Genomic DNA, 18,656 nt, shown 5'->3' with positions numbered 1-18,656 from the left:
TGGCAGATAGCTGATGTAGTAAGGAGTAACTTAGGCTACTTTTATTTTAGAAATGTATTTATTTTATAGCACTTCGAACTAAAAAATAACTTTTTTATTAAATTCCACGCGGTTGAAGTCGCGGCCACAGCTAGTCTTAATATAAAATTTGAGAATTTTGACCAAGATCCTTTTTTATTTCTTTTTTTATGATTGGGTATCTTAGACTAATGGTTTTATCAACCTTTTTATAATATGGCTTGTATTCAGACTAGTGTTGCCCAAATTCAGTCTTGGTCTTGCAGTCTTGGTCTTGTTCTTGCGTTTTTGCAAGACCAAGACCAAGAACAAGACCGCGTATTTTTAGCAAGACCAAGACCAAGACTGACCGTGCAAGACTTGAGCAAGAACAAGACATAGCCTGCAAGACTCTTGCGTCTTGCAGCTAGGACTTAGCGCTATTTCACTGAGTAGTTAGGTGTAACAGTTCGGTGTATAGGTAGGTACGCTTAGGAATTCTATGAGACGCAAAAAACTGTATCAAAGAATATGAAAAACTGGACCTATGCGCATTACGACTAATACCATAAACATAGCGAATAAAAAAATATCTATTAAAATCAAACTGAGTGCATGCATAGTTATGTTTTAACCATCGGCACTTTGATAATGCGGCATCAAAGGTTTTGTACTTACTTCTCAAAGAAATTTGCCGCTTTTCGGAAGTACATGGTTATGATACACGCGCCGGCGGCTTCTTTTGAAATCTAAAACAATCGTTGCCGCCACGCAGAAATCATAACATTTGACACTATTTGATTGCCGCCATAGGGCGTAGGTATACTCATGCAAAATAATTTCGAATTTTAAGAGTACCTACAGGTGTTCCAAAGAATAAATAAGTTTCAGAGTGCTTAGAATGAAAATGAATACATTATACTGATCACGCAAGTAGTATTATGATTAGGATAAAATGGTAAGGATAGGTAGTAGATGTCATATTAATTCATTCTAGTAAGTATATATTATAATATTGATTACTTATATGGTTTTAAACTAATTACTTAGGTACTATTATTGTACATTTAGTCATTATATTTCTTAAGTTTTTACAAGAAAAAATAGCAAAAAGTGTTCAAATATCACCCGTTTAATAAATATTGTAGCCACTTTTAAATATACTTGAAACGTGTAAAAAAATTCTACAAAACTAATAAAATAATATAAAAAGCGTAGGTACTTACCTACTAATAAAATAAAAAGCCTGCGATAAGAGTTTTGTATTACTTACCAGCCCGAATATCTCTGAGAGAGATGATGAGAGTAAGTATTTACTAGCTGTGCAGTCAAGTTATTGTAATTAATTTGTTTTTTTACATGTTTTAGCAAATGTAAGCTTATAAATCATAAATATTTATTAAGAAACAGTTACTTCCATGGAAAACGACATATAGGTCAGTTGATTTTTCGAATTTCTTATCAAATCTTCAGTTATTTATTAATCTGCTTGATCTTTACTATGGCTATGTTAATTCAAGCTCACAATGTTCCAATTCTAATACGTTTTTCTAAGATTTAAAGTAAACTTTAATAAATAGTATTAGACTAATAGGTAATTGCAAGACTTGCAAGACTCTTGCTGCAAGACCAAGACCAAGACCAAGACTGGGAGCGCAAGACCAAGACCAAGACCAAGACCAGGTGTATTGGCGCAAGACCAAGACCAAGACTGGCTAAGTCTCGTCTTGTTCTTGCATTTGGGCAACACTAATTCAGACTCACAGGTAATATGTACTTGTACCATAAATGTTAAATAATCTATAGATATCTATACATATAATAAAATGGTAGGAAACTCAAAATTGTACATTGAATATTTTTTTAAAAGCATACTTGGGGTGTGGTGTGCAATCGATACCGAAGCCAAAAATATAGTTTTTAGAATTTTTGTCTGTTTGTCTGTATGTATGTCCGGGATAAACTCAAAAAGTACTGCATAGATTTACTTCAAATTTGGCACGAATATTATTAAGAAGTCGGGTCAACATATAGGCTACAAATTATCACGCTATCACCTACGGGGAACGAGCAGTGAACCTTTATTTCTTCAACGTATTCTGTAACAACGTGTAATCTAACGACGCATATTTGAATGTTGTTGTTATTATGTTAATAACCATACTATAAGCTAGCTTCACACTATAAATAAAGACATTCTGTAGTATATTTAGTATCAGCATTGTACCCGTGCGGAGCCGGGGCGAGTCGCTAGTTCTGATTAAAATTAAGTTTATTATTTAAACCAAATATTTTTGTAGGAAAATTGAAACACGTACAAGGGAATTCTATCATTAGTTTATTTTTGTCAAAAACATATTTTTTACTAAGTTTTGTCTGATAATTATACTTACGTATTGTTATGATTTGTGTTCTCGGAAATACAAAACAGTAAACAAAATAATATGTCCACTTCCCTGATAACTCCAATAATATAAATAAGTATATAACGAATGGACGCAATGACAAACAATATAAACAAAATATTTTTTTGGAGTTGTTAAATATAATTTCATATATCTCGTAAGCAACTTGTTTTAAATTTAAATTTTAAATATTAATAATTATACCAGAGTAACGTATGTAAAGTATAATTACTATTTCTTTTTCTTCTATTTTGCAATATGAGCAGTCATAGGAAAGGGCATGATTCCTACAATTAACGCTTCGCACTCAATGACCCCCAGTAGGTCAATATAGACAAGCATAAACGCCCAGACCACGAAAAACATCTATATGGCAATTACATATGTTTGTAGCAATCAATTATTTGATACAAAATATTATAAAAGTATCTACCAGTCTCCGACAAAACCGAAAAGATGATTAAAAGTATATTAATTAATTATTTCATTCGTTAAAAAAGATTAATCAGTGCAAGAAAAAAAAACATCCTGCAAGTTTGAGTCGAACCCGCGCACCAAGGGTTCCGTACAAACAGGCAGGCTTGACATATGGCTGGGCGACCAAACTGAAAAAAATATGATACTAAAACCGTAAGAAAAATATATAACGGAAGTGACGTTATATCAGTCACACGACTGTATAATATGACGTTTGTTTATTTATTTTACGGTATTTGTTATTTTCTATACCTAATACTAAATTTCCTAAATACTTTTATGTATTTAATTAAAACCCAATCAACAAAATTAAAAAAAAAACAATAACTAGAAAATATATGTAAAATCCAACATTTTTTTTCAAATTGTGTTGCTTCTATACTATCCGAAGCAACTTCGTTCCTACCTGGTTTCCCATGACACCACATAATTTTTAAAAATATTTTTATCATAGGATATAACTAGAAATTTATGCTTTTCACAATGTTTCCTTTATATGCTTTAAGACGTTGCTTCGTACCAAATTTCAAGATTCTGAGTTCACGGGAAGTCCTCTGTAGGTTTTGATTCCCTTGCGAATGTTGAAAATTTGCAGCATAAACGGCTGTATCTTTTGACTGTGTCGGCTAAGAAGTTTGACATTTTCACAGTTCCAAGGGACAGTAGACCTGAATATCTGATATGAATTTCAGCTTGATGCCTCCACATGTTCCTGAGAAAAGGGGTCTTGACAGACAGACGGACGTCGAAGTGATCCTATTAGGGTTCCCTTTTATCCTTTTGAGGTATGGAACCCTAAAAATACACATTTCTCTTATTTTGTTTGATACTTTTTTATCGATACATGATATAATTTTTAATCCTTTAGGCACGCTCTTGGCGCCAAATACCATTTAAGTTTTGACTTGTGTTACCAGGCTCACTAATATTTAATGGAGCTCGGAACTGACTACTAATGTTCAAGTATTTTGCTTATATTGATGTTATGATTTTTTTTTAAAACTGTTAACAGTTTATTGAGCACACTAAAATTTGGAAAATTCAGTAAGCTGTGTTTTATTCTTAAGGCTGAAATGTCTTGCGAGTACACAAAATTTAATAATTACTGTAATATCTATTACTTAACTAAAATATCTTACCCAAAACTACTAACTTAACTAAAGCTAGCAAAAACAGTCAAATATCTTTAAGTATTTGCTTTCAGTTGAATTTCATTTAACACTAGTAATGCAAGTAATATTATTCATAAATCGGTTCTGTGAGTGCAAAATACTGTGAAAGTGATAACCTGCAGATATATCGCTGCAGACATAACGCTGGGGGTCAACCCGCTCTACAATACAGTCGTTAATTCGTCATTTGTCGGTATGTATTCTGAAGTATACGATAAATAAAAAATACATAAATTTTTATTCATAATGTATAAATAGATACCATTTTTTTTTTTTAATTTGTATATAATCACAAATCCGTTTGTCGTAATGTACTCCTAATACAAGTTTAGCATTGTTGCTATTTTAAGCATCTTGTTAATGATTAAACTTCTGGTTCAATAATATGTTCGTTCAAACATTTGAGTACCTTACCTACGGACGAGTAAATTTTTAAATTTAAGCACGTGTTTAATTGTTTCTGAGTAAAAACTTAGATATATCGTTCGTTAAATGTTCACTATTTTTAGTAATAAAATATACAAATATAGTTAAAACTTATGTGTTTAATAAAGTGTCTGTTAAAATCATTTAAAATTATGAGTCTTTACTCAAGTCGCTCGATAACATATCGCACGAGTTAAGAATAGTGGTAGTTTATGTGTCAACTACTTGTTATTATTATATATTACGACTTAGGAGACATAGAGCTTCAGTTGAAGTACGACTTCAGGGCTGATTGGAGTTGGGAATAAAAATTAAAATGATCTGGAAAACAATTTTGCTGACCTTCCTCGCCGTCGGTAAGTTATATTTATATTGTAATCTTTTTATATAAACTTTGAGTAGTCATTTAATGTAACAAACTGTTATATTTATTTTATGAATCTCACGATTTAAAACGGTAGGTACCTACTTAGTTTAATTATTTTGGATTCCGACAAAATGTATCAAAAATGGATCAAATTTTAAAAATGATTATTTTTGGTTTACTTTGAATTTTATTTTATAAACAATTAAAGATAAAAACAGCTACCTCGGTATTTTTTAATAAATTAAGATGTTTTGTTATTAGATTATTTATTATAACACTAAATTTTAGTACTTTACGTACGTATAAATGTTAAAGAAATATAGATTTTTATGTGTTTTATCGCCTTATGTCTGGTGAAATTAAATTAAAATTAGCAATGAACATCGAATAAAAGATTTATGTTTAATAATTAAAGATTTGCACCATTTACATTTATTTTGAATAATTTTATATACAAAAGTAAAAAAAAAAAGTTTTACAGACTTTTTAATTGACTATAAGATAACTTGAAGCTAATAGACCTAATAGTTAGTTGTTTACTCTATTTGATAGGATAAGTCGTCGTTTTATCGTTATGAGGAAGTTTACTAATGTATGGCTTTGGGGTTAATGATCAATTAATTAAATGATTATAGATAACATAAATAACATCTTTTAATTTCCATGTATTGAAGGAAAGCATGTAAAAAGCATTAAATCGGTGTCTAATGGATATGTTAGCAAATTATTTAGTAAAATACTTTCTACCTATATTACGTACACATATATTGAATTGATTTTTACACGTTGTGATTTGAGTGATTTTCATCTTATATTTCACAGTAAATGGGTTAGATACATAGAAAAGCACTTGAACGTAAATACAGGTAGGTTAAATTAAGGTCGCTTTGTTCATTTATTAGGTACTGATAAATTAATTCAATAATCAGTTCAAATTTCAATAAAATAAATATACGTGAGTTAAATATCCTCTGCAGTATGAAAAGTAATAGACGTTGTAACTAAGCATTAATATTACGCGAAGACTTAGTGGTTATAGTCATAACAAAGTACATAAATCTGAAATAATCCTATAAAAAAGTCTGGATATATTTACGTTCAAGTTTACCTCGAACATGAACAATATTCGACTTTTTTGTATTGTATTAAAAAGGTAGTAAAGTCCCACACAGTAGGAAATTTCCTTCTCAAAATCTGGAGCAGCCCGACCGGAGTAGTACCTCTACCTTACAGATGATCAAAGCTAAATAATACTGCTTTCAAGCAGTAATTTGTTCCTGTTGGTGAGTAAGGTAACCAGAGCTCTTGGGTAGAATAGGGAATAGGATCAGCGACGCGCTTGCGACGCTTCTGGTATTGCAGGCGTCTATAAGCTACAGTAATTGCTTACCATCAGGTGCGCCGTACGCTTGTATGCCGACCTAGATTATAATAAAAAAGTCTTTAAGAGAAAAAATTTGTACCTATGCCACGTTTTTTAGTAACGTAGCAGATGAAAGCCCTAGTTTTTATTCATTATATAATAAGATGTAACATTAGAATAGATCAGAAGTTAGTAAACAAACCAAATTAGTAGCTCGTTTCGTCGGCTAAGCGACAGAACGTCTCTCACGGTGCATGTGGCCCGTCCCCTCTTCCTGTGCAATACATCATTCTATTTACCAATTCACCTCGTCAAAACGACCGCTAATAAGCTTCGAATAGGTTAAACGGGTACTTTTACGACTATTTCCTTGAGCATCTGTTCATTAACCTTTGTTGATCGTAACGTTGTTTTATACTGAAAATTTTAACATTATAGATATATTGTGTAAAGCAACCGAATCTACGGATAACGAATTTCATATACTTAGATTTAGGAAAACGTTAAAATCGAACGCAAAATATATTTTTAAAAATACATACTTTTGTAATTATATGCAGAATTTACAAAAGAGAGAGAGCTAATTGGCTCAACATGATTAGTGAAATTAACGAACAAATATTTTATTGATCGAGGAATGAAGCTTGTTTGTATTAGATAGTTCTAATTAAGGTTATAAGGTTATTATTGTTGTAATACACATACTTATAAATCATTGTTGCTACAAAGAATTATCGATAAGTGTCAAACGCGTATAGAAAGTTATCTGGTTGTGGTATATATGCATTGCGTAACAAAACGAAGATAATTATGTGAACATTCTTTTATTATAAGTAACTTACATCAAAATGATTTATACATATACTGTAATTGTCATAGTTGTTAATCTTTTTATGTATTACTTTAAATAACTAAATATTTATAACATACACACGCGATCATCTCCTACAAAGGTAAACAACTTAACAATACACATATTACACCCAGACTCGAGGTTGGGAATCGAACCCACAACCCCCGGAACAGAAAACAGGATAACTGCAAATTGTACCAACGAGCTAGTTAGAAGCGTAATTATTAATTAATTATTTTTATTTTAATAAGTGTTATTACTTTATTTTAATTATAGGTGTGTTAGCCGAATATCAGATAACAGATGAACAACGCGAACAGGTCAAAAATGCAATAAAGCACATGTGCAAAAAGAACGGCGCTGAGGACCAAGCAGATGCGGTAGAGGTATATATATTATACTAACATTTTTTACTAATTTTACCTGCGCGTTTTAATTTTATAGGAATAGTAGGTAGATTGTGTGCTAGCTGAGAGGACGCATTGTTAACTGTGAAACGCCTTATGTTGATAGATGTTTGGCGCCAGATATTCTTTTTACTATAGAACTTTCTAAATCATATTAGATAACTTAAATAAATATAAGTCAAATTGATCCATTCAACTTGACGTGACTGCAAATTCATCGTGGCGGCGATGTATGCGTTTTTCTCCGCAGCAGTATCCCTGCTATTGTTGTTTGTTACTCATCTTCACTTCTTCTCTTTGTCAGGTTCTCTCAAATATCTTTTTTTAGAAATTGCCATAAACCTTATTTCCAACTCTCTATTATTCCCCTATCAATCTGGTTTCCGTTTCTCCCATAGCACGGTTGGGGCGCTATTGAATGTAACGAAGGACATTCGGTGGGCTATGGATAACACCAAGCTCACTGCAATGATTTTGCTGTATTTTAGTAGCGCTTTCAACTCTGTAGACTATAACTTACTTCTTAGCACTCTTCGTGCAGTTAACATCTCACCTACTTGCATTGACTAGTTTCACTCATATCTTTTCAGTCAGTAACGACTGATAATAACTCATCGAATTGTTTGAGTCTTACTGCTGGTGTCCTACAAGGCGGCGTACTTTCTTCGCTACTTTCTTCTATTTCTACTTACAATATTTCAAACGCTATTATTGTATATTTCCCTTTCACCTGTATGCAGACGATTTAGAAGTGTACCGGCATTTAGGGCTGACTGAGTTGCATGAGACTACGATCACCTTAACAAAGACCTTGCTGCAATTTATCTATGGGCCAAATCGTTTGTAAGTACTCAATATAAATCCCATGAAATTTCAGGCAATAAGTATCGGTAGCAGCCGTCTAAGAAATCGTGTTGCCGAATCGTATTGAAGCAATACCTAGTATCTTGTACTGTGGCACACCGATATCCTATTGCGATAAAATTAAACACTTTGGCTTGATTTCGGATACAAACTTATCATGGATAGCTCATATCAGCGAAGTCAGCAAAAGGATACGACCGACAGTACAGGACCGAGAATTTGTACTCCATTAAATGTTTCGCTTTGCAAGGATTATTACACATTCCGAATGTTAGTCTAATTGATTAAATGTTTATTAAACATAAAAAAAAGGGCGTTGAACTTTGAAACGATCTTCGCTTAGTTTTGATACAATATTTAATTATCCTTTTGAATATAATAGTAAATTTCTTGGGTATACAGTTTTTTTTGTCTACCAAATACGATGTGATTAAAATGTACTTTACTTGTTTAAAATTTCTTACTTTATCTGAGCAAATTAATTAAGCTCTCCACTTCATTTTCAGACAGCGGGCAAGAACTTCGTAGAGTGCATGAAAGGTCTGTTCAATATCGACACTATTAAGAAAGAAATTGAAGAAGCTAAGCCCAATGGTGCTCTTGACGAAGTATTTAAGAAGTAAGTAAATTATTGAAAAAAAAATCACAAACAAAAATACTTGACTCAATTTTTTTTAACTAGAATTACATTTTTTTTTTGTAAGCGAACCCCTTTCAATTTTCTTTTTGTTTATATTATTACAAATAGTTACAGCTACACAAGTACCTACACACCTAATATACATAGATTTTCTATAAAAAAATTATCGTGTCAGTCGAACCAACACTGACTAACGGTCCAAGTGATTTAATGTAATTGTTATCTAATATTCATTGTGTTGTATTGCAGTGTGTTTCGCAAATAAAGCGCTTATTATTATTATTGTTATTAGGTGGTCGGAACTGTTATAAGTACGTTTTTTCCATGGTAGCTTAAAACCATTTGATAGGATAAAACTGTCGCAGACTGTTCGTTGGACTTTAAAGATCGACAATTCTTTAATCTGATACTTTAAAGTCCTTTCGGTGGTCATTGAGGAATTCCTGTTCTATTTTATATTTGTTTAAATTAATTCTACGTTTACTACTTACTTTGTATTATATATATCTGGGTTCTCCGTTTCTAAAATGTCCAACACCAAAATATCTCATGTACGAGTAACTTATTGCATTATTATAATTTTAAAAATATTGGGGTAAATTAATTTTCAGGTACTGCGCAAAGACTCCGGAACTGAAGACGTGTCTTCATACTTTCGTAACCGGCATGACTCCTTGCCTTGATGCCACTATTCGCGAACACATTAATACTGTCAGCAATGGAACCGACAAACTGATTGATTTCGTGTGCCACAAGGACGGTGACAGGATAGCTCGTGAGTATTAACATGCGTTTGGAACATGTATATGTATATAGTAATTCCTACCTAATTTCGCTTTTTCGAGTTATACGCTACGCTGAAAGTGTTCAATGTAAACTAACAATTCCTGTTTGAATCACTTAATTATCTCGGTTTTACACTCATTATGATAATAATAATAAATAAATATTTACAACACACACACGGTCATCTGTTCCTGAAGTAAGCAACTTAATGCTTGTGTTATAGGTAACAGCCGACTGGTATAGCTACATTTTTTTTCGATAAACATACACATAAATGATACGTATATAAATCAATATATATATTATACCCAGACTCAGGGTGGGAATCGAACCCACCACCCAAGGAGCAGAAAGCAGGGCGACTACAAACTGCGCCGACGGGCTAGTCAAGTGATAAAAAAATCGTAGTCTAGAAAGAATATTATCGTCTATTAAAATTTGATGGACATTATTTTTTATCATATAAAATGGTATAACTATGAAATTTTTGTTATCTCAAATTAACATCATTTTTGAATAATTTTCTTATATTACGAAAGTCGAAATCAATATTCCTATTAATAGCGGATATAACTATTACTTAACGAATAAATTATTTTTGTCATTTTATTTAGTGTTCATCGCAGAGAAAGGTCCTGAATGTTTTCAAGAGAAGGTCACCGAAATTCGCCAGTGCGCAGAACATAGCAGAGAAGGTATTAGCAGTGCTGATGATTTTAAGAAGTTGTCTGAAGATGTAAGTCAAAAAGTTATTACTTTATTTAATTTTACTCATTTGTAACTATATATAAGTAACAAAATTACACTACCACCTTGGAATTTATAAAGCCGACCGACGGCGGATAACCATCCAACTACTGGCTTTGAAATACACAGGCCGAAGACGGGCAGCAGCGTCTTCGGTGCAACAAAATGCCGCTGCGATCCCGCCTGCCGCCTGCGTGGTGACTATGGGCAAAACATATGAGTTCGCACTATAATGAGAGGCCTATGTCCAGCAATGCACTGCGATAGGCTTAAGTGATCCATTAGTAGCTAACCCCTATAATTTCGTCGGCAATTTGTGCCATAGTTCATAAATTTAGCTATATTAAGTAGTGATATGAGTCACATTAGAGCGCATTAGTGGACGAAACAGCTAGGGCCACAATTGGTGTGACACGTCACACGGCTGTTCAAGTAAACTGAGTGCTTGGTGCGAGTTTTATTCACAGAAACGCATTTATACGTGAAGATTATTTTGTATGGGAATTTAAACCAAGCAGGCTAGACGATAAAGAATAGAATACGACAGGCACTATGTTTTCGAAGTCGATATCTGCTAGCAGGCTAATAGTATTAGTAATGAGAATATCGAAACCTTCAGATTTAAAATCTCCTTTCCATTCCAGCCTATTGCAGTCCAATGCTGGATATAGGCCTCCACAAGTTCGCGCCAAAAATGCGTGAACTCATGTGTGTTTTGCCCATAGTCACCACGCTGGGCAGGCGGGTTGGTGACCGCAAGGCTGGCTTTGTCGCACCGAAAACGCTGCTGCCCGTCTTCGGCCTGTGTATTTCAAAGCCAGCAATTGGATGGTTATCCCGCCATCGGTCGGCTTTGTTAGTTCCAAGGTGGTAGTGGAACTGTGTTATCCCTTAGTCGCCTCTTACGACACTCACGGGAAGAGAGGGGGTGGCTATATTCTTTGGTGCCGTAGCCACACAGCACAAATCTCCTTTACAAAATTAAATTAAATGTAACATTTCACTCTATCAGGTTTTAGTTCATCCTTTCGGAAACTGAGGGCTTATTAAAGGTCCAATTTTATGTAGGTATATATTAGGTAATTAAAATTTAAGCTAAAAGTATATGATAAGTTACTAATAAGTATGATAGTGCCTAAGAATGATTTTTACATGTAAAATATTTCGTTTCAGCAAATGTGCAGTAAATTCGACGAGTTGTCTGCTTGTATTGTGAAGGCTTTGGAGGGATGCAACACACCTACCCCCGGCAACATGGCTGAGTCGTTGTTCAGATTCCTCCGCAAGAGCTCGACTTGCAAGGTACCTATCTATCTATGGTTATCGTTATATACCAAAATATTTATACGTATAAACATTTATAAATCATTTGGTCCACGTCATAAAAAGCATCATTTGAGACTGGCTCGATATTTGACTAGAATTATTCATATAGAATACGGTTGAAAAAAAAAATACAAAAAAACTCTTGAAAATCTCCTGAACTGCTCTTCAAGTAGTTTTGTATTACTGTGATAAATAAGGTAGTCAGAGCCCCTCGGTAGAGTCGAAGTTAGGATCGGTGTAAAATTAATACAAAACACGTAGTTTTTTAAAATGAAAAGATGCGATTATTGGTTACGTGTGACGCATTTAATAAAATGACTGTAGAATGTTTTATGCTGTATTATGTTTAATGTTTTTTTTCAGGAGTGATCATCCAGTTATTTATGGAATAGTTGAGAAGAATCCAGAACTGTCATTTATTAAGTGCCATTTAGATATCATGTATTAAATGAAAATGAAATAAGAAACTAAGATGTTTTTTTTTTATAAATCCATTATGTTAAGTAAGTTATTTTTATTCTGATTAATTAAGACCAGAGGCGACTCGTCTTAAAGAGCGCTGGTGCAATGCACTTCCACTCCAAATATAGGATTTTAAAATTATACAGGTAATTTTAAATCCTATATTTCTTTATATCAAATACTATACTACATTGAATTATTTCTATTCGACTATGCCTATATAATAGTATATATACATATATACAATAGTATATAATTATATTACGTACATTTAGCATTAAGATGTATGAGTGGAGCGCCAGTGATCCAATGAAACAAAGTTTAGTACGATTCCTAGCACAGCATTCAATGAGTGCGAAAGAGATGGGACGACGAGAAGTAAAAGATTTCATACGAGAAATTAGCCCAATCTGGTTTTTTTTAACGTGGGGAAACTCCATCCTGGATACCATAACCCTCCAGCGCGGGGGCGCCAGAGGGTTATGTCAGACTCCTACTGACTAAAAACCACCACGTGTGAGCAGTCATCCGCCTGGGTGGCGCGAGATGGGGTCGCGCTAGCATTCGCCACCTCGCCCCGGCGACGTTTCTATACCTACCGCAGGTTCTGCTATGCGGCGTGTGCCATAATTTGCCTAAAATGCGCTGTTGCCGTTGATATGTATACAAACAAACGTGTTGACTTCATCAGTTATTTAGCAGTTTTTCTTTTGAATAAGTAATAAGAATAGTTTGTGTGCGACATTTTTTGTTAAAAGTGGAAGAATACAGTGTATCATCATTATCATTACAGCCTAAACAGTCCACTGCTGGACATAGGCCTCCACAAGTTTACGCCATAAATAACGTGAACTCATGTGTTTTGCCCATAGTCACCACGCTGGGCAGGCGGGTTGGTGACCGCAGTACTGGCTTTGTCGCACCGAAGACGCTGCTGCCCGTCTTCGGCCTGTACAGTGTATATTTTATTAAAAAGTGTGAAAAGACTGTCAAAATGTGTCTCGAACTGAAATTGTACTTACTTAAAAATGTAGTACATAAACTAAATCTTTTACGCGTGTTTTTAAATCTGAACAATATTTCAAAATCCCTTGGTTGTGTGGATGTGAAGAAAGCAGTAAATGATTTTGATTTCCGTGTATGGGGCTGGCGCCTGCAGTGGTGTTGAATCTGAATGGACGGATGGATTTACTATACAAATAAATAAATGGTACGCTATAGCTTTTCATTTACTTTTTTGTGAACCCCCATCAGAACATGTCACGAGCCGCATCTGATCAAAACTTATTTTGTAGAAAGAAATAAGCTACTACGACTTATTACAACTTTTAAATTACTTTTATTTAAATGTCATTAGTAGAAATCATTTAAAAAAATACTGTTAAAAATTTACTGATTAAATAAACCACGTATAAGTTAGGTAATAGTATCATAAAACTTAAATCCTCTCTATCATAATACCTTAATAATACTTACTCGGGTGTAATTTATTAATAAATTAGTCATAATAATTCATAAAATAAAAATACAAATAACATTAAACCACCGTTTTAATGAAGCAACATACAGTATTCATCACAATGTCGCTAAAACTACACTGATTTCATACCTCGCTACTTTAGCACAGAACAGGAATTACGGGAAGTGGCTAGACACAATAGTAAAATATTACGGATCTATTTTTAATATTCCAAGTGAAAAATATTTTGAAATGGTATGTTTTTTTTTAGTCGCTCGTTGCCACTTCTAATATTTCTTGCGTTTAGTCTCACTATTAAAAAAAATCTAATTAATTAAAATTGTAAAAATTCATCAAAAATAATTGTAAGCAAATTTCATGTCCAATTAATTGTTGGAATGTATATAAAATTAGTTTATTTTTAAAATGTAAATTAAAACAATAAAAAACTATACACTCAGGCGAAATCTATAGGCCGGCTAATTTTACAACTTCGAAATATTTGTGAATTAATTAAAAATACCACATAATAGTGAAATCTTTAACTTAACTACACATTATTGGTTTTTCTACTCAATTCTAAGTCTTCTATGTTGATTACATAATTATAAGGAAACACAAAATGTAACTAGGAAAATAATTATAAGCCTTTTAGCCACTTTAACTCAACCCAAGAGCTGCCCGCGCCGTTAAGTTAAAATTGAAAGGAAGTGGCCCTTTTTAACTTATACTAATAAAACCTTAAAATGTACGTCCAAAAGGTTAAATTACATATGACTTAAAGTCTAAGATATATATAATGTTATAAAAATGCACCAAATTTGAGATAGCGATAACAGAGTAAACCACAAAATTGATAATTGAATGGTAACGGTTTTTTCTCTTTCATTTTGCGACCATTATGTTAACGGCCCATAATTACCATCCAGACACCCTATTACACATAGCTTCTATAAGTGACGAGATTCGAGTACAATTTTTAACGAATCGAATCGGTATACTACATGAATTTTAGTCGATATAATTATTACAAAGTATTGCGATTTAAATTTAGAAAAGTATTTATAGTGATGTCATTTTTGTCGATATTTATCGGTACAGCGCAGCGGTTTGACGATATTCCGGGTGAACTTGAATATTAATTTAATCGATTTATTAAAATTTTTTGAATTACACTCAAGTCTCATCACGCTTATATAAGTAAATAGCTAAAGTACTTATCTAATTCGGATGGAAGCGAAAATTTGGCGATTGTTGGCATATGAAAATAGAACATCTATTATGTATATAAATGTATTTTGGATATGTAATTTATAAACGCTTAAGCATTCTAATATAATTTAAGGTACGCGTCATATTACAATATTTGGTTTCGATTGAAACGAAAATAGCTACAAAAATAGTAATATTCTTAATTACTTTGTGGTATTAAGCTAACAGTTCATGCGGTTATTGAAGAATTTTGCCAAACATTGTTATTCACGTCGTGGAACTTTATGATACATAGACCACATCGAATACAATTTACAATTAGTCCTCAAAAATATTATAAAATAGTAACATTATGAAATTAAATATAATATCAAACGAAATTTTGTGTTATATAAAAATAAAATAAATATAATCTAACATTTTAACTGTACTTTACGCACATAATAAATCGAAAGTACTAGGACACCAGAGATGCAAAGCGGCAAAATAAAAAAATACAATAAAGAACTAACATAATTTACGTAATGGCAACAATCCACTGTTTTGTTTATGGTGTGTCGTGACCACACATGACCGGATTAACACCAGACTGAGATCAGACTGTAATCAAGTCTAAGACAAAATTATAATATAAATCGAGACTAGATCCCGATTCAATTGTATCAAATATGTGATCAAAATGTATAAAATATGTATATATTTTATCTGTAAGATTAGTTTTAGCAAAATCCTTCAATCAGACTTTGCCAATATGTAAATGATAAACTCAAGTACCAGGGCATCATATATTACAAGGCGGTTGCGTGTATTTAGAAAAGTAGGGCGAATATTAGTATACCCAAAGCTAAAGAGTTGAAAGTGATTCGGTCGGCCGAGTTCGGATTGTTCTTTTGTGTAGAGTCCTGAAATAACAACAATATAGTTATTTTAACAAGGAGTAAATGCACATATAAAATATAAAAAGGCACAAGAAAAAGTATTAAAAAAATGATTTAAATAGTTTTTAACACAAAAAAAAATGATTTGCTTAACAACGAACAAGAAACTATACTAAGCGATATTATAATAAGCTTACAACGAAATGATTTATAAAATATAAACTATATATGTATATAAGTAAACGAACACTATGACCATGCTATGCATTAGAAGATCAATATAAAATAGATAAGCAAAGCAGAAGTAAAAAAAAAAACGAAACTAAATTAGAAGAACGAATATCAGTTGTTGACGTTGTGCGCTCGTTGTTATTTTTCAATTATTTTGCCAATAAGTTGGATCCTTTTTGGCTACAAAGACACCGTGTGGACGCTTTAAGCTATGCCACCTACTTTTATGTCTATTATTATGGAATTCTTAATCACATAATAAAAGCGAAAATCCAGCAGTTGATCTGTGGGTCCGGAGGATCGAGTGTTTACTTAGTCCACGCATCTAAACTGTTGAATATAGACCAATACAATAATATTGATCTTTAATGAAGATACAAAACGTACACAAGCAAGCACTAAATTAACAAAAAAACAAAAAAAAAAGAATAGCTACAATACGATAGCTACTAAACTACGTATAACTGGTAAAACTGAAACAAAATCATACTACGAATTTTTTACAATATTTAGAACTCTAAAACGTAACTGTAGTAATAATGACAATTTATATAAATTATATATTTATAAATAAAATAAAAAATATTTTATGCAAAATATTGTTTACAAAGATCAGATAAATAACAGTAGTATGCTTGTATATAAAGCTTTGCCAAACAAATTATAAGAGTAAGCATATAGGAACAATACAAAATGCATCAAGGAACGTAGAGGCACATAAAAAAATAAACATAAGCAAGAAGAAATAATTGTCACAAAGAACATTCACGAAAGAAAACGACGACACTGAACACTAAACTTACTCCATTTTGATTGCTTCTGCCTTCCGCTTTTTCCTAATACAAATAATCATAAATCAATAACATACCTAATCATTATATTAGTCATTCGGACTCTTTTTATCAAAGTTAAGGAGAATTCAGAAATATTAGTACTCCGATTTCATATTCATTCTTGAATTAAGTAAGCATTTACCAAATAGAAGCATTAATTTTTTTATGTACAGATCAGTGTTTGTAATCCACAATTTTGCCAGCTTTACTTTCTCTCTTCATTTCTATTCTATTTAATGAGAATTCAAGGTTATTTGCTGGGATTTTTTACTATCAACATACACAGTTTTTTAGTACATGGCAAAATTGTTGTAACATAAAAATTTACTATCAATTAATTATCCTTACAAACAACCACATTCAAAAAAGTTAAAAATCATAATACCACGATATAACAATTTTTACGCTACATACCAAACAAATTAGTTGTTTGTTTTATTTACGCAAAACCATTTGTGGTATAATTTAATTCATCTCGCTTCCATTCATCCTGTACGGAGTATAAATATAAATATATAAAGAAACTTACGGGTAATTCCTTGCAAGGAGTAGATTTTCTGGCGAATTTGAACAGTGACTCTACAATGTTAGCCGAAGTAGGTGTAGAGCATGTTTCTAAGGCGCTCACAATGCAGATTTGTAGATCAGCAAACTTATCGCATTCCTTATCCTATAATATGACATGACATAGTATGAAAAAAAAATATTCTATTTGTTACTAAATTTTCAAAATAAAGAAAACAAGGACGATTTGTGCAGAACTACCTTGTCGGTGTAGCTCGTATATTAAGGACACAATAAAATTTAAAAAAAGGGCTAGAAATGTTTTTTCACGTGAAACGTGATCTATAACACCCCATAAAGGATCCTTTATTTGTAGGACGCAGATAGCAGTCGAACACCTATATATATGTCACCTATAATTATGTCAGTATAACACAACTACTACATATTACTAAAACAGCACGGGCTATCAATTGCCTACTTTAGGAACAGTCGATTAAGAGTATTTTTTTGCACATATTAATCGTGTTTGCTCGCAAACGAAAAAAAAAACCGATTTCAATTACATCGACAAGTAATACAACGTAGGTAGACGAAAAATTGTTAAGTAAATAAGCGTTATCAAAGATTACTTAAAAATAAGTCATCAGATCTGGAACAAATTTAAATGGGACCACAAGACAAGCATCAGTTTTCGATTAAAAAAAGTCATCGAAATCAGTCCACCCAGTCAAAAGTTCTGAGGTAACATAAAAAAAATGCATAACATTCTTATAAAAAAAGTGGTACCTAACATACATGAAAAAAAAATTTAGTCTAACTTCGACTATCATAAATTCATAATTATCCTTTTGGCAGCCGTATATTACGCCCCACTTTCACAGAAAATAGGCAAAATGTAGTGAAATAGTAGGAACCCGTTAGGGTACCATTAACCTTTTCCTCAGCCCTAAGTTTATTTTATTCCCCTTCATCTTTTATTTAGCGTCAAATGACCTGCATACATTCTTGTTTACTAGTTTCCATAAGGTAAAATTGTATAACATACCTACTGCATATATTTATTTCTAAATGTGACCTTTAGTTAAACATGTTTGACGTAAATAATAACGTCATCGCAAGTGGCAACAAACTATTTGAATTGAAACGTTCAAAAGCAATTATACGCATTGAGACTTAAAATAAGTTTTTAAAATTTTCTGCTATGGTCCAGTATATTACTTTCATTTTTGGTGTTAATTTATGAG

At 32.4% G+C, this 18,656-nt stretch overlaps 2 protein-coding genes across 2 annotated transcripts in view; one reads left to right on the top strand and one right to left on the bottom strand.

Annotated features, from left to right (window-relative positions):
* The first annotated feature begins 4,763 nt into the window (after nucleotides 1-4,763).
* On the top strand, nucleotides 4,764-12,301 carry LOC123654222 (27 kDa hemolymph protein-like). The gene is made up of 7 exons (XM_045590137.1): nucleotides 4,764-4,833; nucleotides 7,337-7,446; nucleotides 8,838-8,950; nucleotides 9,583-9,746; nucleotides 10,372-10,493; nucleotides 11,678-11,806; nucleotides 12,194-12,301. Exons 1-7 carry the CDS (start codon nucleotides 4,794-4,796, stop codon nucleotides 12,197-12,199), a joined length of 684 nt encoding a protein of 227 aa, XP_045446093.1. The 5' UTR covers nucleotides 4,764-4,793; the 3' UTR covers nucleotides 12,200-12,301.
* Nucleotides 12,302-13,244: 943 nt separating this feature from the next.
* The window catches only part of LOC123654219 (27 kDa hemolymph protein-like), a 37,205-nt gene continuing 31,793 nt past the window's right edge, over nucleotides 13,245-18,656 (bottom strand). Inside the window, exons 6-8 of the mRNA XM_045590136.1 lie at nucleotides 17,435-17,575; nucleotides 15,802-15,865; nucleotides 13,245-13,462 (exon numbers count right to left, since the gene is read on the bottom strand). Of these exons, the coding sequence (XP_045446092.1) occupies nucleotides 13,374-13,462; nucleotides 15,802-15,865; nucleotides 17,435-17,575 (294 nt within the window). The 3' untranslated portion in view covers nucleotides 13,245-13,373. The remainder of the gene's footprint in view (nucleotides 13,463-15,801; nucleotides 15,866-17,434; nucleotides 17,576-18,656) is intronic.

The sequence above is a fragment of the Melitaea cinxia genome, chromosome 6, assembly GCF_905220565.1.
Source record: "Melitaea cinxia chromosome 6, ilMelCinx1.1, whole genome shotgun sequence".
Classification (NCBI taxonomy): Eukaryota; Metazoa; Arthropoda; class Insecta; order Lepidoptera; family Nymphalidae; genus Melitaea; species Melitaea cinxia.
This window is presented reverse-complemented; position numbering and strand designations above follow the sequence as displayed.

Coding starts and splice junctions, on each gene's coding strand:
- LOC123654222 (XM_045590137.1), top strand. CDS start 4,794: ATGATCTGGAAAACAATTTTGCTGACCTTCCTCGCCGTCG. Junction 7,447..8,837: donor ACCAAGCAGATGCGGTAGAG/GTATATATATTA, acceptor CTTCATTTTCAG/ACAGCGGGCAAGAACTTCGT. Junction 8,951..9,582: donor CTTGACGAAGTATTTAAGAA/GTAAGTAAATTA, acceptor ATTAATTTTCAG/GTACTGCGCAAAGACTCCGG.